The 21,317-nt window shown below is 40.8% G+C and overlaps 1 protein-coding gene across 1 annotated transcript in view; it reads left to right on the forward strand.

The window, feature by feature from the left end:
• The window catches only part of FREM2 (FRAS1 related extracellular matrix 2), a 142,266-nt gene extending 128,376 nt beyond the window's left edge, over positions 1-13,890 (forward strand). Inside the window, exons 19-24 of the mRNA XM_075085802.1 lie at positions 14-141; positions 231-365; positions 5,654-5,780; positions 6,995-7,182; positions 8,082-8,228; positions 9,912-13,890. Coding sequence (XP_074941903.1) covers positions 14-141; positions 231-365; positions 5,654-5,780; positions 6,995-7,182; positions 8,082-8,228; positions 9,912-10,424 — 1,238 coding nt within the window. The 3' untranslated portion in view covers positions 10,425-13,890. The remainder of the gene's footprint in view (positions 1-13; positions 142-230; positions 366-5,653; positions 5,781-6,994; positions 7,183-8,081; positions 8,229-9,911) is intronic.
• The last annotated feature ends 7,427 nt before the right edge of the window (positions 13,891-21,317 follow it).

Here is a 21,317-nt window from a genome sequence, read left to right on the forward strand (position 1 = left end):
GGCATGTTTCTAGCTTCATCTCTAACTTCCATGGTTATGTCAGCTGATCACCCAGGCCTGACGTTTAGCCTCAGCCTCATCCGAAGTGAGCCGACATACAACCAGCCAGTACAGCAGTGGAGTTTTGTTTCAGATTTTGCGGTAAAACCTCAGCCTTCACTCTGTCTTCTGTTGTCCCAGCCTGTTAGTTAGGATGTTGGTGGAACAGCGCTCTCTCTCACTCTCTTCAGGTTCGAGACTATTCTGGAACATACACCGTGAAGCTGATAACTTGTACCACCGCTCCACATCAGGAGTACAGCCTACCAGTGATCTGCAATCCTAGAGAGTCGATCACATTTGATCTGGATATCCGATTCCAGCAGGTACCACCCCAGTGATACCTTCATCATATTTCCTTTTTCATCTGTTTCCCAAATTGCCTTTGTTGGTCTTGTAATGATAGTTCTAGAAACTGAATTTACTTGCTTTTAAGCAAACAAATTCCTAAATTGGTGAGACAGCACATACTCCTACTGTTTAACCAGCTTTACCCAACTGGGAAAGACTAATGTAGGAGCACAATTTTTTTTTTGTCCTCCGTGTATGACCCGTCTTTGATTGCCAATATGAAGCTTATTGACATTGATTTGGAGGATAGTTACTGTGATATGAACTAACCTTTGGGAATTCTTTACTTGTCTGTTGGTTTTGGTATGAAATAGTTTTATCACATGATTAGGAAAGTATAAAACTATTATCAGAAGGTTTTCAGCTGACTCAAAGATCAGAGTTAGGTCTCTGGTATTAAAAGTAGGATTCGTTCAGTCCTAATGTAGAACTTCCTTCACTAACTATAGAGGAAGTGTAGATAGACAAAACTGATAAAATGCTTAGCTTTAAGATTCACAAAAGTGAGTGAGACAAATCCCACCCATAGCAATATGGATCATAGAGTTACACGGGAGCAGGCAAACAGCATACCTTTCACAAAGCCCAGCTGTAAAGCTCTGTAGCTGGGAACCAAATATGAAGAAATGGACTCTGCTGTAGAAAGCATTGACTGAAAGAAATCTGGGGGTCATGTTGGATAGTTGACAGAACATAAACTGCCAGTGTACAGTGTTATCAAAAGGGCTAGCATGACCTTGGGATGTGTAAGGAGGAAGTTATATCATTTCTGTATTTTGGAGCCAATACAACTAATACTGGAACAGTGTGGCTGTAGTTTCGTGCTCATTAATAGTATAGATGTATGCTATTAAGTCATCATAGAGTATAAATCTGATCCGGATCAGTCAGGGGTACACAATTGCTTTTCTGTTGAATTAGCCAGAGTATACAAGGGAATGTATGCAGTCTTTATGCTTTCATTTGACATTATGCCAGCTATGGGAGAACACATGATTCCTGATATGGCATTAAGTCCTGGCAAAGCACAGAGATGATACATGATCTGACATGAAACCTATCTTCTCAGAGTTAACCAGCAAAACATTTTGAGAAAGTTTGAATGGATAAAGTGAGGGAAATTTACACTAGTTCAGCACTTCAGCTTTTGTCTGGTATTTCTAATCTGCTTCTAGGAACTCTAAAGCAGTTCACAGCAATGCTAAACCACAGTTTGTGTCTGGTCCTAATACAAATGAGAAGATGTTGATAATCGAAAGAAAAATCAAAAGAGCTGCAAAAATCATTGCAAAATGATCTAAGTAGCCTAGGGAGAGACCTCTTACCTGGAAGAAGCCTATGACTAAGAACTAAGAACTATGACTAACAGCTGCCTTGGAATAAATAAATGGATACTATAGGGGTCATTATATCAGATAAAGTTTTAATAATACAGTATATGGAAGTTTCAGGTACATCAATTCAAAATAGGGATAAGGTGCAAAATTGCAACAGTGTCATAATCACTGAGGACTGTGGCCAGTTAGTCCCCCATCACTAGCAATTTTCCGACTAAGACCAGCTCTTTTTCTTGAGATACTTATAGTAAAAGGAATTTAAGAAATCCTGTGGCCTCTGATATTGTTCCTTTTGATCATAGATTGAAAGACTATGTGGACTTAAAGCAGATCTCAAAAAAGCAGCGATTAGCAGCAATACAGTAGCACAAATTCAGTAGGCAATGTCTAGCTCTTTACCTCTAAGATTTTCTAGTCATTCTGCAAGACTGAATATGGATTGGTATTCATTGTTTTAGAAATAAGAAACAAAAGGCAGAGAAGTAAGCATGAAAAGTCAGACTGTGACGCTGGTCCTTAGACTAGGAAACACCTGATACCTTGCACAGGCCTATGGCATCCAGTCCTGGAGCCCCTAGTGCAAGAAAGGCACTGGACCTGTTAGAGCGGGTCCAGAGGAGAGCCACAAAACAGCCAGAGGGCTGGAACACTTCTCCTGTGAAGAAAAGCTGAGAGAGTTGGGGTTGTTCAGCCTAAAGAAGAGAATGAGCCAAGGAGACCTTATTGCAGTCTCCTAATATATAAACGGGGAAAGACAGAGAGAGGCTTTTTACCAAGGGCTGTAGTGACAGGACAAGGGGCAACTGAAAGAGGGTAGATTTAGACTAGATATACAGGAGAAATTTCTTACAATGAGCATGGTGAGACACAGGAATAAGTTGCCCAGAGAAGTTGTGGATGCCCCCTCCCTGGAAGTGTTCAAGGCCAGGTTGGACAGGACTGAGCAGCCTGATCTAGTGGAAGATGTCGCTGCCCATGACAGGGGCAATGGGCTAGATGATCTTTAAACATGACCTCCAACCCAAATCTTTCTGTGAATCTATGAAGTCAATGAGTGCAGGTGTCACAACCGGACCAAAACAGTTTTGACTGTAAAGTCTAATGATGGAATGATGGGGCAGGACAGGAGTTGTTTCTCCCAATTCTTAGTCTAGTGCTCCAGCTGCTGTACTGAATTATCTTCTTGGGCTTCTTAATATAAAGCTTTTCATTTTCTTGGAAACTTTTTGCACTGGTGAGGCTGCATCTCAAGTACTGTGTGCAGTTTTGGGCCCCTCACTACAAGAAGGACATTGAGGTGCTGGAGCGTGTGCAGAGAAGGGCAATGAAGCTGGTGAAGGGTCTAGAGAACAAGTCTTATGAGGAGTGGCTGAGGGAGCTGGTGTTGTTTAGCCTGGAGAAGAGGAGGCTGAGGGGAGACCTTATTGCTCTCTACAACTACCTGAAAGGAGGGTGTAGCGAGGCGGGGCTTAGACTCTTCTCCCAAGTAACAAGCGATAGGACAAGAGGAAATGGCCTCAAGCTGCACCAGGAGAGGTTTAGGTTGGACATTAGAAAAAACTTCTTCACCGAAAGGGTTGTCAAACATTGGAAGAGGCTTTTCAGGGAGACGGTTGAGTCTCCATCCCTGGAGGTATTTAAAAGAAAGGTAGACATGGTGCTTGAGGATATGGTTTAGTGGTGGACTTGGCAGCGATAGGTTAGAGGTTGGACTCGATGATCTTGAGGGTCTTTTCCAACCTTAACAATTCTATGATTCTATGATTCTAATTTCCTTCACAGTTGTTTTCACTGTTAAGACTAAGACATCAAGACAATATATTTGCTGTCTTCCCTCTGAGATTTTGGTCCAACATTTCCTTCTTTAACATGTATCTGCCTATCTCCTTTTTCCTCTCTCTGTGGCCCCTGAAAAGGGAAGCAGGTAACCTGGAACACTAGTGAGGATTGTACTACTGCCATCTCACTCTAGGATTTCCTGAACAGGAACAGCATTCAGCCTCCATGCTCTACTTTACCCCAGTCCTTTCAGCTTCTCCTTATTTTAAATGTGCGTGACTATTTCCTGACAGAAGCAATTCCATAACCAGAATATTTGCTGCCCTGAGATGGACCAGTCTCAAGAGTTCTCTGCATCTTGAGGCACCAAGTATCTCATGGGCTTTGGTCCCATGAAGGTGGAGATGTCTAGCATGAGTGATTTGCCTTGTCCCCAAATCATCCATATGCAGAATTGATGGTCATGGCAAATAAGCAGAATAAATTGACAGTACTTTTCTCACCCAGCAGATCCTCACAGATTATATTTTTAAGAACTCTTCTTTAACATGCACATGAAAATGCATATGAAAATAATTATATTTAAACTACTGTCAAAAATATTAGCTATGTGTCAGCCACTGGCAGCACTGAGACTTACACATAAAACTGAAATAAAAATAGTAAATTAAAATAGGATGCCTAAGAGATGTATTCATAGCTATATGCATAGTACTCACCCAGGCCATTGCTCTTACCATTGTTGTAAACTGTGTGGCTGAAGTCCAGTGCCTTTGGCTGAAGACACACTTCTTGTTCCCTGTTCCGTGGACATTTACTCTGCCCAGGAATAGCTTGATGAGGCCATGCTTGATTCCCTTTGAGAACCACAGCTGGACACCTGTTGTGCCAGCCAGGTATTTGAAGCTGTGGGACTGCAATCCAATAGCCTGAATCCCAGGCATTTATAAGGAAGCATTCCAAGAGAATGGAAATTATTTTTTCATTATTATTTCTGTGAAAAGACTATGAGGGTAGGGTTCCTCTTTCTGAAAAGTAGCAGTCGGTTTATAAAAATATTTCAGCTATACATTCTTCTTACCAAATCCTGTTGCTTTGATAGTTTTGGGACTCTGTTGAGAAAAAGGGATTCGGTGAAGAATAAATATCCCAGCTGTATAACTTACAGCAGTAGTTTCTGTTGATATTGTTATATCTCATTCCACCAGCCCCTTGTCCATGAGCCAACAAGAATTTTTTTTCCTTTTTCCTTTCTTCCTTTCCACACACATTTACGTATATATACATAAATTACATATATATGTTAGCATTTTTTATTTGTTTAGTGGCCTTTTGGTGGTTTGGTTTTGGGGTTTTTTTTTTGCATGTGTGCATCTTCCACATTGTTTCTTCAGGTACACTGCATCTTTTTGGACTTTGGGCTCTCCCCAATTCTTCAGTTCACTATATTGTTTCCTTTTTGTTATGCCATGTCCCTGTATAGTTCGCCTTCAAACTTATGTTATATGGCCCAATGAGAACCTGCTGCTGCTATTATTGATTTATTTTATTCTTGTAATGTAATCAAGGAAGAACCATAGATAACTGTGCATATATATAAAGATAAATATTAGCATAAAAAGGTGTTCAAATGGTTTGATACATTTTCACATGCATGATCTGATATCCTGCAGCACATCAGAAACACTGATACTTGCAAATAAATCCTCAGCAATGTGTACTTTCAAATAATTGGCAGAGGATGAGAAGCAGAGGTGGGACTTGGGTGTAAGAGTGGAAATGGAATAGAGAAAACAGGCTGTGATGAGTCAGAGGGAGACAAGTTATTGAGGGAAATATTTTCCTCATGTCACCCACACACATAAGTTGCCCTGGGCACCTCTTTGGCTGGGGTTTGGAAAAATGTGGTGGGAGGAAACTAACCTAGAATCCTAACAAATATCACAGAGGCGGGTAACCCAAAGATTGTATGCATGTAAAATATATAGCAATTTGTGCCTAGTACAAATAAATCTTTTGGGTTAAACTGTGTTATTGCATGTTGATATGCAGAGCTAATAAATAATGTACTTTGGGAGAAGATCATGTTGTGTTTTAAGAGTCATTAAAGAATATTTGTTGAAGAGCCTTATGCTGTTGTGTTTTAGGTCAGTGACCCAGTGGCTGCTGAGTTCAGCTTGAATACCCAGATGTTCCTCCTCTCCAAAAAGACACTGTGGCTATCTGATGGCTCAATGGGCTTTGGGCAAGAAAGTGATGTTGCTTTCTCAGAAGGTATCATTGTGCACAGATCATGCACATTTAATATGTGTTCCACACTGTCAGGATCCTGGTTCAGTCAAAACAGGAGTAAGGGTGTGGGCTTGCTGCTTTTGTTCTTTTGCATTTGCCTTTCCTACCTGGCAGTTTACATCAGAGCTGTTGGCCAATCTGCACTGAAACTGTTATGTCTGAGGGTTACAGTACTGGTGCCATTTCTCACAAGCTGAGCACTTTATAAACATTGGCTGATATTAAGAATATTCCTAGTTGATAATTGAATATTACACAGTCTTTTTGTTGTGGGTGAGTGTACTGGGTCTGGCTGGAATGGAGTTACCCTTCTTAACAGCAGTCCCTACGGTGCTGTACTTTGCATCTGCGGCTAAAACAGTGTTGATAACATGCCAATGTTTTGGCTTACTACTGAAGAATGCTTGCACAGCATCAAAGCTTTCTCCCTTACCCCTCTCCTCCACTGGTTCTATTGATACATCTGTCAGTGGACCTTGGCAGTCACTTCATTCCTCTGCTTTCCTCCTGTGCCTCTTTTGCCCATTTATGAGTGCCAGCACCTTGGATATACGACTGTCTTTTGTGATGTATTTGCACAGTCTTTTGAACAGCAAGTACCTGGTCTCTCTCTCAAAGTCTACAGTTGCTCCAAATTGTTGTAAAAGCAACACAACATTTCTCCTTTCCTTCTCCAGATTCTCAGCCTTCCTAACCACTTTCTGTCCTACATTTCTGACCACTGCACACAGTATACAAGTTCATTTCACTTGTACAGTATGCCAGTCTGACCAAGTATAATGAACTCTTATGGAGTCTGAACAGGATTCTACTGTCATGAAAAAGAACATCTCTTCAACAATGTGCATTGTAAGGAGGCCAAAACCTACACCCTGGTGTGGTGTGGACGGGTACATGATGTTTCTTTGACTCACTTTTTTGAATGAAGAGCCCAGAATTAAAGCAGCCCCTGAACTGGTTCAGGTTCTAGCAATAGCAAATGGCCTCCTACTGCTGTTATGTGGCCCAGAGTGCATGGAAGAGTGTGCACTCTGATCATGGCCTTTGACAACCCCCTACAGAAGAAGCTGGATAGCAAGGTGTCTACAGACACATTACACTGCACTAGACTTCATGACTAGGCTTATTAACTTAGCCTCGTTACTGTGCTAAATGATTCATTGCAATAGTATGTGAATTATGTGCACTGTTTACAGGTGATATCATATATGGTCGGGTGATGGTGGATCCAGTGCAGAATTTGGGTGATTCCTTCTACTGTAGCATCGAGAAGGTTTTCCTATGCACAGGAGCTGATGGATATGTACCCAAATATAATCCATCCAACACTGAATATGGGTGCCTTGCTGATTCTCCATCCCTTCTGTACAGGTTTAAGATTGTGGTAAGTGTTCTAATTCTGGGAGGATGCACTTTTTTTTTTTTTTACCTTTTTTTTATCCCAAACCAACTGTTCTTTAAAATGTTCTCAATGGCACAAAATTTTTGACTCGAGCTCCAGGATAATTTGAACTGATGAAGGTATCTTACCTTTGCCCTCCCTGGTTCTATTCTTAACCTTCCTGGGGACTCTCGTAATTTAGAGTTTGACCTAAGTTAGAATCCCAAGATAGGCTTTTCCTCTGCATTGTCTATATCCATTGACCATAGAGGAAGTCTTAGGAGACATGCAAGTTAAGGATTGCAATTTGTTTCATCTTTATCCATCCAAAATTTAGTGTATAATATAAAGTTAGTCATCCAGGTTACCTCTGTAGTCAATACGGAGAGATACTTCTAAAGATGGCTTACAATATCCGAGATTGTTTCCCTTTTGAAAATAATTATAGAGTAAGCCTAGATGACTACAGACCTGCTGCCCTACTTTTAGAGAGTTACCTTTAAGTAAGAAGATTATCTAATTATCTAAACTAATTTATATGAATGTTAATAGAAATGAAAGGTAACTTCTTTAAGCTGGGAAATGGACTTCTTACTTTTATTTCAGACCACATTTATGCATCTTTTGTATTTTAGAAATGTAGCTATGCTTGTTCTCCAGTGTTTCCCTGTGGTGTTTCAACAAAAAAGTCTTCAGGCAAGAGATTAAATAGGAGTTAGTACAAGTCAGATATCACCACAGCGGCTTCTCATGTTTTTTTTCTTGATATTACACTGGATTGCATAAAATAGCATGTGAAAATTACACAGTTTATACATTGTGTATAAATATTAGAACTGTCTTCCTAGAAGAAATGAATCTGTGTTTTACAAACATTTTTCTTTCTTTCCATGGCCATGTAGGACAAAGCTCAGCCGGAGACACAAGCCACAAGCTTTGGAAATGTGCTTTTTAATGCAAAACTTGCAATAGATGATCCTGAAGCAATTCCATTAGTTAAACAGCCAGGCTCTGATGGCTTTAAAGTAGACTCAACTCCTCTATTTCAGGTATGATTTCTGTAACTTCTTAGCAAGAGCACTAAACCAAGAAAGAATCACTGCACAAGAAGTGTTGTTAATAACAAGTCATACTGAAGCCAATAGAAAGATTTATTCTGATTCCAGTGACAGTCAAACAGGATTATAAATGCTTAAAAATTTCTAGATTTGGATAAAATTTGGAGCACATATTAAAAAATTTCTCTGGGAATACTATGCTTTTCTCTTGCTTAATTCCACAATCTAACCAGAAATCATACAAATTTTTCTTATGCATTTCTTCTAAGAACTTGATACGTTCCTGTTACAAAGCACTGGTTTATTGCTTTCCATCTCACTTGTCAAAGACAAAAAATAAAAGAATCATAAGCATTTATAGTGAACTTCATCAAAATCAGGTTGATACTCAGCATTTCCTGTGCAGTTCTTTCCTTGCAAGCTTGCACATTGTGAAACATCTAAGTGCTGGAAAGCCTAGAAACTGACAACTAAAGGATGCAACTGCTTCTTAGTTAAATGTAGTCCTTCAGCTGTGTATTCATCCCTTTGATCTATATAATGCAGCCAGGAGTTGTCTCTTCATTATTTGTTTCTTTAGTATTTGCATGACCACATGCGAAACTCAAGTGCGTAAATTAATAGAAAAAATATTTAGGAGACTTTAATCCTACTCCTGGCCACTTAAGTATTAAAGGTACCATTGTAAGCAATGGAATATTTAAGAAAACAGCCTACTTACCAGTATAAAAAGGCTTTCATAATCTGTCCCCATGAAAATGAAATCTCATTTTTATACGAAGAATCAATTTCCAATAATGCAGTGATTTTTGGTCCTCATTCTGTCAAAAGAATGAGAATATGAAGAAACAACAGATATCATGAGAAAGACTTGGAAAACCAAGAAAAAATAGAAAACGTGTTATTTCTTTCAATAACTGAACTTTGCTGCAACCACTGAAATTATCAGCCAGTAACTTTACAACAGTGTTCAGACAATCCTACTGGACCTTGTGGAGGCCAATTTTATTACGTATTCAGAAAAGACAAGACCAATTCAAGGAAGATAGCATCATCTCACGCAGACTGCAGGGAATCACGCAATCACAGAATGGATGAGGTTGTCAGAGACCTCTGGAGATTGTCTGTTCCAACCCCCTGTTCAAAGCAGGTCACCTAGAGCAGGTTGCCCAGGACCGTGTCCAGTTGGATTTTGAATACCTCCAAGAATGGAGACTCCACAGCCTCCCTGTTCCAATGTTCAACCATCCTCACAGTAAAAAAATTATTCTCTTATGTTAAGACGGAAATAGAGCCACAGCCAGGGCCTAGTCAGCCAGTGAGTTGGGCCTAGAAAGTCCTTTTCTGTGGCCTGTCTACAGCTGAGGTTCTTCATATGGCCATTGGTACTAGCAGTACCAAAAACATGCCAAGGCTATGCTTCTTCATCTGCACCTCATAGACATAGACTCTGGCCACGGAGAGGAATGGACACTATCCCCTCTTAAAATTTTGGCAGGAAACGTGATTCCTCTGGTGCACCTTGGCACATAGTGGGAGGTTATCTGCGCATGATTTTGAAAGTACTTGTCCAGGCAATCAAATCAGAACAGTGATTGATTTCCTCTGTGTATAGTGCTGTCCAGATTGTGTATGTGTGTGTTTAAATAAAATAAATAAAATGTGTCTTTCCAGGTGTCTTTGGGTAGGGAGTGGTATGTCCATACAATCTACACTGTACGTTCAAAAGAGAACGCTAACCGTGGAATCGGCAAAAGAAGCGTGGAGCACCAGTATCACTCACTCTTCAGTGGTGGGAGGCCAGGAGCATCCACACAGAGACGTCAGAAGAGGGGAGCTGAGCAGGACCCAGAACTTGCAAAACACATTGGAGTAGAAAACAAACGAGGAACAAACATACAACACATCGCACTAGATCGCACCAGCCAGAAACAGGTTCCTCAAAGGGAGGTTGCAGTCAGCGGTGTTCTCCCCAGGGAAATGAATAACCAAAGTGCAGGGGTCAATGTAGTCACAATCATTGGTGGAGCTGCTGCCATTTTCCTTGCCATCTGCTTAATTGCAATCATCATTTTACTGCTAAAATGGAAACAAAATTCTGAGAAGAAGGAAGCCACAAAGGAGTCGGGCAGCAATGAACCAATGATGCTACCATATAATTACACCAGCGACAGCTCAGAGGTTTGATTCCAAGACCGCAGGATTCAAACCAGAGTCTCCAGAGTGCCTCAAAAAAAACTTGAACTGCACTTTGTTAGCAGCAGATCGCGGTGACTCATGAGGAACGAAGAGTTCAGACGCTTCTAGGTGTACTTGAAATTTATTATCCTGAACCCTTGGTACTATTATCAACAATAGAATAATCCATACCTAATCTCCCACTTCACACGAAAGGTAATCCTCAGGATGTCACATCGCTATATCATGCACTAATCTTAAGCAGCAATTCAAGGAATTGCATTGTAAGGGAGAGATTTTTGTTTTGGTTTTGTATTTTCTGACATTTCAAAAAAGTAGAAGAAACTATCCAAAGGTGCTATATATCCTGTCTGCGATAAGAGAGGAAATCTGTTTCTTCAGAAACACAGAATACTTGAGAGGAGGAATCCTTACACTCTTTAGTTAAATTTTGTACTGTTTCTTACAAAGTACTTAATGTCTACAGTTAGTCTGAAAGGTGATGAAATGCCTTAGGCATGAATCCTCCCTCTTACAAGCTTTTAACCTCACTTAAGCTATACCAGTGATTTTTTTTTACTTATGTGTAAGAGAACTTTTGAAAAAGACAGTTAGATTAAACAGCATAATGTTATAAACAATTGCATGTCACAGGATGCATTACATATTCCTTTCTGCAAATTCTTATTCAGCTATTTAATCTGATTTTTTTTCCTTATTTATGTTTATACAAAGCCAAAGAATTGCAACAAATCCAGAAAGAATTTTGTTTTTCACAGAAACTGGATGCTTATATCCTCTTAAGTTTATAATGGATCATGGAAGTGTTGTAAGGTAAATTGTATTTGTTAGTGCATATCCGCTGCTGGGAAATGCAAGCATTAGTATTTCAATACCTAGAGAAGATGATAGAGTTAGATTCAAAATGCAGAGGACAAGGTTCTACCTGAACTGAGCCTAGGAATCATGATACTGAATCCAGCATGTGATTGTCAGTTGCCATATTAAATGGCAACAAAGTGAAGAAAAAATTAACATTTGATTGAATCGAGTAGTATTTATTACTGTATAATCATAGCACATCTTGACAAACATGCTGGGTCATTGCTGGGCATTTTTTAACAAGTGACTACTTTGCAAGAGTAATTCTAATTTTCTCTTAGCGTTCTTGATTTAGGTAACATGACAGCATGATGTTCCACAAAAGTGTGCATCAGCAGAGTGCCATGTCAGTTCTTATCCAGGTAGGACCAGTTCTGTCCCAAAGATATCCTGACAAATGCTTGGCTATTAAAGCTTTGTAACCTTCAGGACAGATTGTCCCATTTGTCACACTAGCATTACATATGAATAAATCCTTTCAAGTCAATGGGCTTAAACTATATAAACTATATAAAATCTGAATCAGGCTGTTGAGACTGTTGCTGATGTACCTGTTACCTTCCATAATACTGTGGCGGCGAGTATGGGCAGCCCCCATCTTCAGCTGCAATACACTTGGCTTTTGGTATTCTGGGGAGCATGCTGCGGAGATCTGAGTTAGCTGAGCAGGATCCAACCTGAAAGCAGCCTGGCTGCAAGCACACAATGCTGGCTCTGAACAAAAAATATCCATCCAGAAGGCTTCCTGGCCTGGCTGCAGTGCTCTGTCAACACAGATAAACCTGACCTAGTAATGCTGCACAATCATCCCCTGAGCCATAAAGACTCAGAAACGCCTACTAGCCTAGGAATATCTGTGCTATAATTCATGGTACAGTGTGAATATGCTCACAGAGGGACTCATGCTGATATCTCTTGCTCTGGATTCATATTGTTATGACTTCTCTCATTTAATCAGATTTCATCAGTTTTTCACCAAATTAATCAGGTCAGAATCTGTCCTAGCTCTTCTCAGTTTTCTGAAGACTCTGATTCAGGCTGCTTAATTGAAGGATGTTTGCAGCAACCTATGGGTCAAACCCTATTACTAAAATCATGCAGTCATCTTTTATTTTAATTAATCTGAGCTCTAGCCTGAAATAATTATCCACAAGACGTGCCCAGTGCATTAGACCTTTTCCCTAGTCACCTGACATTAATTCAGTCTTTTAATGAAGTTCCTGATTTTGTGATCCATGTATTACGTGTGCAAGATTGATCAAAGACTTAACCCACATATACTTTCTGTATTTAGTTTAAGTTCACAACTAAGTTGTGAGTGTAACTTAAGATCAAATTTGCCTTTGTGCCTATATGTGAAATCACTATGATAATAAGAAATGCAGAATTTGTCTCCTAGAAGCTGCATGTTTGGATAACAGCAGTCCACAGTTCTTCAGTAAAATGGGACACATGTAAATAATAGAACATTTTAATATTTATAAAATGCCTGTTTTGTATAAGCAGAGAAGATCTTTTAAAAAAAATATATAAAATACATAAATTAGGTGTTTATCAGTAAAGCTATTTTTCTGCTTTTGAATTTTAACAGATTGAAATATCATTAATGTTGCTTGCAGGCAAAATATTTTTTAATTATTATTTCTTTTTATAAAATCACATCAAAACCCATGTGTTCTACAAGCCAAATATTTAGCCCAGTAAACAACTTGATCACTGCTTTGAATAGCGTCTGATTACAACTCTGTAAAATGATTAGGTTGATGGGGATTATCAGATTAATGTTTTTCTAACAATGTATAAAATAATAGTCCAAACTGGTGATAACAAAGAAAAACACAAAGCAAACACTGAAAAGTTGGACAAGCATGAGTGAGGTTCATGAGTCAGATACCAAAGTCCTCTGCCTGGGAAAAAAAAATCCCAGTGTTTTCAGTAAGGCCTGCTGGCTTTGTCCCATTCTTTCTTAAGAAATCTGATTTCTTACAATTCAGTGAACTATAAGTACATCTGTAACAGCATGCCTTTTTTGTTATGGTTTCAAGGTTTTATATTTCAGCCAGAAGTTTTGGAAGCTTATTAACATTTTCCTTTCTACTTAACAAGTGGCCTTGTTTATACTAACCCGAATAAGTGCCTCGTTCCCAGTTATGTGTACAAATAAGTTAATATTTATCTATCCATGCAATAAACTGAGTATATTTTATATATATATTTAATCTATTTCCAGATTATGTATTCAATTCTCTTTTCCCTGGAGATGCTTGTTCTGCTAACAGTAATACCATTTGTTAAACCCTTTATACAGTAATTACCGTGTTTAAATTTGTTATCAAGCTGTCAAAAATCTTTCCATGCATATTTATTTGGAACAATTTTTTGCTTATGTCTATAGCCGTGATATTTGACATTTGTATCAGAAAAAAAATAAAATGACTTCTGTTTTGGTTACTGATATAAAATTTGTGTATGAATATCACAATGTGGAGAGGGGTCAGTAATGCACTGTTAAGAAAAACTGATTTGTCGCATTGATGGAAGAACATAAGCTTCCTACTGTGTTTGCAATAAAACTCACTGCTTTGTTCCTGAACTGGTTGTTCTCTGGTCATGAAGTGTTCAGCACAGGGGTTGTTTTTTAATCATTGTGATTGCACTCATGGCTGAGAGGGGGGGTTTTATTTCAATTTCAGAACTTGAGAAGTCTCTAGATATCTGCAAGTCCTTTGTAGGCTAGATTGCCATGTTCCTCTGTGCTGGCTGGGTTTATTGTACTAGCCTTGTTGACAAGTGAAGGTGAGTCTGCAGGAAGCAGTCCTCTTGTTCCTGCAGCGCTGGTGTTGCTGTCGGTTGTTTCTTGTGCCAGCTCATTAGATTTTTTTCCCAGTGGCAAATGTATCAGGTTAGAAACATAAGAGATGTAGACACTTACGCTGCAACTGTTATATATATGTGTGTGTGTGTGTATAAATATATACACACATGCTATGATGCAGAAAGAAAAAGCAACTCCGAACCTTTCCCCTCTCACCCCACCCTTTGTAAACTGGGCAGGACGGGCCTCTGATTTGTGTGTGAACTTAAGCAGGCACCCACCTCCTTCACTGTCAGAAAGGCTATACTTCATGGCTAGTTACATGAGTGGCAGTGTGTTTACCAGCTGCTGTAAGGAAGGACCAACTAGCAGGCAGTGATTCCTGCTTTGCTATGTCTGTTCCCTTCTACTGCTTAAACTTGCTCATGTGGATTACCCTCTTAGCAGTTACTTAGGCTGAGTTGAGCCATCAGTGTCATACCTGTGAGGTCTGTGCTGTGACCTCTGCCAGGGCGAATCAGATTGGGTGTGTTTCTGTCCTGCTCCAATATAAATAGCTATATATGATATAAATGAATAAAGAATCTGGTCACAGGACTGTAGCACTATCGATAAACCAAAGGGCATTAATTTCCCACTCCGAGGTCATCCGCAGTGATCAAGTCATGTCCACATTCATTTTGGCGCTTAGTGGAATTCTGATACTCCTAAGGTGTCCAAGCATGTTCCAGCAGGTCAGGATGACTTTCTCTTCACAGTCCAAGCTTATGGGCATAATGCATTCTTGTTATTTGTCGGAAGAGATAATCCATTCAGAATTTACCTTGCACTACCGTCACTTTGGTAAGTAACCATTGACTTCCAGTAAGAATGAAGGGAACAGCTGAAAGATTCTTAAATGATGCATCTTGTTTCATTTCATGGCCAATAAGCATGCGCTGGATTCCTGGTATCTCCTGTTACCCGCACTTTCATGGTACAAGTTTTCCTGGGTGTGAATTTACATGTAAAGCATGAACCTGTAACTGCACAAGTTAAAGTGCCTGGTAATATGAAGTACAGAAACCATCATGTAGGGTTTTTTCTTGGAGTAAGAAGGAATGAAAGTTTCCATTTGTCAGCAGCATGCTAGGTCTCTAACAGCTGGCTCACCTGCACCTCACATCTGCCTAGACCTCCTGCTGAGGACTGCTTGACATGGTAGCATGGGTCAATAGCCTTTTCCTGGTGCGTATCCTGTGAAGGCATATGGTCTGGACAGAACAAGGTAAAGCATCTGGAGAGGGGAAAGTGGGGGCAGAGGTAAAAGATACTGTTGATGATTTTACTTACCTTATAAACGTCCTCCATTTATTCTCTGTTATTTGTAACAAAAGGTTAAAAGAATATTTATTGGGGTATCAAGTGTCTTTTTCACTGATGTATTTTTTCTTATCTTTCTAATGGCACCAAAATGATCCTGTCAAGAAAGAAACATAAATACCAAATTCTTTAAAAGTAGTAGCTTATGGGGATATTGCTGGGCTTCTCTTCTATTTCTTGGCAAGAGACTTGGATTTCAATACAGCAAGTTACACTGTGCCCCACAGGGACTGGTCCCCAGTATTGTCAAGTCTGAGAAGAAGAAGCTGGAGTAAGATCTGGCTAATCATTCAGAGCAACAAAAGCCTCTGTCTTCAGGAGCAAAATGATGTTGATATGTCAGGAAGGCGACTTCATAGGAGGTGTCCTCCTACGGCCACATCTCATAGCATCACACAACAGTGCCACAGACTACCTCAACGGCGTGCCTTACGCAGTCTCCTGGAGACAGGGTTCCTGGCCTCCCGTTGTCAGGATCTTGAAACACTCCGAGTTGGAGGAAGGGAAAGATTTGTATCCGCCCTCAAGGAGCATCAGCTGGAGAGAGATTTGTAATGGCTTTATGGGCATCATCATCTGTCCATACATCACACATACAGCAACCTTCATGTGCTCAGGGCTTAGCAGAGGTGCCACATGATGCCCTCAGTATTCCACGCAACCCTAATGCATCAGTGTGCACTACAGCACAGGCACCCTCGGGGCTCCTCAGCACCTCGGGAGACTTCTTCCCTCTCAGGTTGTAATGTCACCACTAACCCACCATGCTGCACAGGCGACGTGCTCATTTATGTCATGCCTTCCAAGACTTCAGAGGCAAAAGTCTCAGCAGACCACGTTCGCTTCACCTGAACACCACTGAGATCCTAACTTAGATGAACTTCAGTAACTGCGCACTGGGACCTAAACCCACCTGCAGGAAATGCCCAGAGCGGCGCGTGGCTGCAACTGTTTCGTCGCTAGCCTAAATGTTTTTAACCAGACTGGCATCTCAGAAGAGATGAGTTTCAGAGGCAAAACCCACTTATTGCATTTATGTAGCCAGGCTAAATGAGAGCAATACAATAACTGCTTTCACTTGCTGACAGGGTTTTTTCTGAACTAGCTGTATAGTTAGGCAACTTGTCCAGGAAATTCAGAGTCTATTATCAGACACTAGCCTGAGGAGGTTTGTGTGTACACCTCCTGCAACAGTTGCTGCACCCATTTATTACTATTTCCTCAGCTGTGGTGATTTTCCTACGCTGCAACACTGCGCTCAGAACAATACCACCAGTAATAGCTTCTGTCCGAGCTCTTTTGGCTTGGTGTGCTGCAGCTTGGATTTTCCTTTCCGATTTGGCTTCCAAAATGAAGGTGCTGGGGAGATATTTCACCCCTAGGAGATTTCGGTTTCCTCAGTAACTGTGCATTTGACATCTGTAACATCATTATGAATGGTAAGCGTGATGCCAACAATTCAAAAAAATTCTTGCACATTTAGGCGTTGCCTGTAGTTGCCATCTGGAACTGTCAGCTGTGGTAATAGGCGTTATCCCAGTCTCCTCATGAAGTGTCTGAGAAGTTTTATTCTCCGATAAAATGATCGGTTTTAAAGCATGACTGCAACAACTGCACGTGTGTGCACACAAACAGACACACACAGTATATGTTTTTATTATTATATAAATTTATATAGATTTTGTTATGTATTATGTATTTTAAACTTTACATATAGTTATATATAATGTGTTTCTGTATTTTATATAGGATGTAATAGGTACAGATATATGTAAATAGTACATATTTTATGTGTGCATTTATATTTTTGTATTATATAATACAATCTGTTATTTATATGTAATTCCTCAGGTAAGATCACAAGGATGAAGTGTTACAAGCTGGGCAGCAGAATTCAAGGTGTATTTGCCTGGAAGGAGTCAGAGCAGCCAGACCCACAGCCAAAACCTGAGCATGTACCTCCCAGCGCCTGGGGTCAGGAAAACTGATTTGATATACTCTGCTGGAGTCCAAAGTAAGCAAACTGGTGGCATTTAGAACTGTCTCCCAGGCAGTGGCTTCAGCAGACGCAGCTCCTGGGACCAGCAGCTGCAATCTCTACTTCCAGCTTGAGCTTTTTAGTCCTGGTCTGCTGCAGGATGCCAGGGAGCAGCACAACCATTCCTCAAAAATGTTTGGAGAGCAGCAAGTAAATGCATTGAGAAAAAGAGAAGTTAAATGACAGAAGTTCTCCAAAAGTCCATGTTTCAGTTCCCCTCCTGTTTATTTAAGTCAAGATGCTGCAGTAGCAGGATTTCCCCCTCCTGAGTGCCCACGACCTGGAGAATGGAAAACAATAGCTATGGCAGCAGCTTCTCCATGTGCCCCTTCCCTGGGTTGCTGGTCTCTTGGCTCCCCTTCTGCGACTGCTGTGAGCTGGTTTTGGTCGCTCATTAGCAGAGTGGCCTGGAAATGCCCCCAAACTGGGGGAAGGCAGCAGGATCAGTCGGTGAGCATGTGCATCCACGGGCCAGTGGCAGGGGATGCTGCCAGCGTCTGGGCCATGTGAGGCCTCTCTCCCTGCTCCCCAGGCATTTTAAGAGTCTTTTTCATTTGGTGAAGGTTTGAAGTCAAAAGCTAATCAGCTGCCCTGGGAATAAGGGAATTTGGCTGCTAAACAAAGAAGAGCCGTCTGCTGCCGGACGCAGTCCAAGATTTCTCAAAGGGGCAACAAAGGTGCCGCTTCATTCCCACGTGAGTGCCCGTGGACGTGGGCCTTAACACCTCGGTGACTCCTGGCACGCCCAGCCGGGGCAGGAGAGGTGACTTTGGTCCAGCTCAGACCAGCCCTCGCTGTCCCTCCAGAGCACTCAAACCTGTCTTTCAGTCTGCTTCTCATTTAAACAAGCTGTGGCAATTAGTTGTAGACTAAAGTGAAAAGGAGAGCTCAAGACTCAAGGAGCATCCTACCTGGTAAGTCACCAACATGGGCTGCAAACAGGTCCTTTTCGTGCCGCTGTCACACAGTGTGAGGTGAACCTGTTGCTTAAAATAGATTGTTGGGTTGGAAAAAAGAGATAAATGTGTGCTTTAAAATAAAATAGGCAGGCCAAGAGGGTGCTTGCAGATTAAAAGGCACCTGGTTGTGGCAACAGTTTCACAAAGCCAGGTTGAATATTCTGAAAGATCTTAATTTAATGACTTGAGAGCAAACAGTTCTGTCATCTTCTCTAGTTTATTTCTTTTGGGTTTTTGGTTCATAATTCTCTGGCAAATGTAAATTCATTCTCCTTTTTGCCTGGTGTTATCTCCCATGTACCTGTACTTCAAAGGGAAACTGTCAGGGCACGTTTATCTTCCTGATATATTTCTTGATAAACTGGTCACACTGTGTGAATTTTATCATTAAGAAAAAAACAACAACAAATACAAAAAAAAAAAACCCAAACAAACAAAATTCAGAAAAAATACATACCTGTATTTTACTATTTTTATAAAGAGTTAAAGTACTGAAAATTAAATGCATCACAACTGACCAGGTGTTTTCAGAGGTCTAGTAAAATCAGCCCTTATGGCATCAGTGAATTACCTTTCAAAAATGGGGAAAATAGAGTAAAATCAATAACAGCAGAGATATAGCAAATTGGATATGGTCTGGGCTAAGCTGTCTTCTTACTTCTGTATCCTTTCACTTTATTACCTTCTTGGTTTCCTTCTACTGTTGCTCCCTCCTGCATTTCCTTTACTGTACATTTTTGCTGCATGAAAATGTTGAAAACATGCCACCTTCTGTTCTTTTCAGCTATTGCACAGTCCCAAGAAAACTTCTAACCTCTGGAAACCTCCATAAAGTGAGTGCACATCTGCACACAGAGACGTGCAGGCACACACACATAAATGTAAACCTACATATGCACACATCTCTTAAATCCCCCATAACTATCAAATTCGCTTTATTCACAGGCTTTTATTTTGTTACACTATTTGCACTCCAGCTGTTACAATAAACATGCCTGCTAAAGGGTTTCCAAGGAAACCAGAAATTAGGTCAATTCTGACCACTGTTGCTGGAAAGTAAAGGGGGAGGAGGAAGGTGATACTTCATCCAGCCTCTCTAATGACTGCACCGGGTGAAGATTTGTACCTTCTTTTTTTCCTTCTTATCCTCAACATCTTCACCCCCATGCCTACACCCACGGGTATACACTTCCCTTCAGCGCTGTTCTGGGAAAATCTCCTCCTCTCCTTTCACTGATGCAGGGGTGCTGAAAAGCATCTGCCAGGGCACCCTGGGCATCCCCACTTGCATACTACCACAAAAAACAGTGTGATTGGGGAGACTGAAACACAGATCCAGCCCCAAAATGTTGCTTTTGTGTTCATGACTTCTAACCTGAGTTTTTCTATTGCTCATGATCCTTTTCCTCCCAAAAAAACCACAAGGGGCATTTCTTATGCCACTACCCCTCCACAAGCTTATCCCAGTATTTTAGTCTTCTGTTACCCCAAATAAAGCACAACATTATGGGTATGAGCAGATTCCTCTGCACAGATTTTCCTACCCATATTTCCTCTATTGCTATTTAAGGAGTCTCCATAACTATAGATAAACTTGGACTTTGGCAAGGCCTGGCCAGCTCTCCAAACTCCAAGGTATGAGAAATGTTTTATTTTCTTTCTCTAACCACTAATGAGTAGCGTGCTTCTTTCTAAGCTAGGGCTGTGTTGAGGGGTCTTAGCTTCTTTTCACTGAGGACTTGGCAGCGAAAGACCACGTAGGCAGGAGATAGTTCTGTGTAAGGTGATAGAGGTGAAGAGTAACTCCCGTAAGCGGGGTAGGGGGATGTACATAGCCACAGAAATGGTGTTTGTGGGTCACCTTTGCAGTCAGATAGGGAGGCAGTCAAAGTACATTTCTCATGGCTGCAGAAAAGGAAGGAATGCCTTTTTATTAAGCTTCATTTGCATGAGGAGTGTTTTCCTAAACTCATGGCTGCATTCTCCTGTACCTTATACACATTATCTTGCTTTTGTATGGTCTCGTACTGCTCTGTGTAGGGAATCCTGCCAGTCTGACTCCTCAGACAGGCACTTTCAGATATCTGAGTTGCAGATAGGTTTGTTTATTCCTTAAGAGCACTGTAAATACAATTAAGCCAGCCTTTATTTCTACTACAACCCCTGTGGCAGAAGGCCTATCTGCAGACTGTGAAGAGGAATAAGTAACAAGAGTAAAATAAATATCCTTAGAAGCTGTATTTTCTCTCTGTGTTCTTTTAACCTTAGAGACACATGTTGTGACAGAGGAGCCAAAGACCCTCTCTGCCTGTTCCTGTGTGCCAGAAAGGTGTTAGCATTCATAAATAGCTGGCCTTATACCACAATATCTTCAGGTGCTTTAATTCCTATTAGAACTGAAGCTAGCCCTCTGCCTACTGTGAAATATGGGAAGCTTAAAGATGTTTCAAAATAAGCTTTCCCCCTCCCTTCTAGTTGTAAGTGGAATTTAGCTGGAACAGAAATAGGGGCCCCACATTTTCAAGGCATCTGTTTTCCCAGATAAGCTCTTGTGTTACAGGGAGTGGAAAGAGAAAAGTGTGTTGCAGTAAATCAGAAAGCCCATAAGGCGTGGAGTGGGGTCAGGCTTCTGACTGCAATAAACACTTCAGAGAGGACACAAATGAGATAAGCCTTGCTCTTGGCAATAAACTCTGGTGGTCAGCACAAAACATTTCATCTTGCCTTCCAACATCTAATGCCAGGAGGCCGTGTAGCTGGGCAGAGCAATGAGTTCATGACTAGCTCTGAACTGTTCTGCCAAGTGAGAATGCACCGACTTTATAAAAACTTACCCTTAAAACATG

This window comes from Phalacrocorax aristotelis, chromosome 1 (assembly GCF_949628215.1).
Source record: "Phalacrocorax aristotelis chromosome 1, bGulAri2.1, whole genome shotgun sequence".
NCBI lineage: Eukaryota > Metazoa > Chordata > Aves > Suliformes > Phalacrocoracidae > Phalacrocorax > Phalacrocorax aristotelis.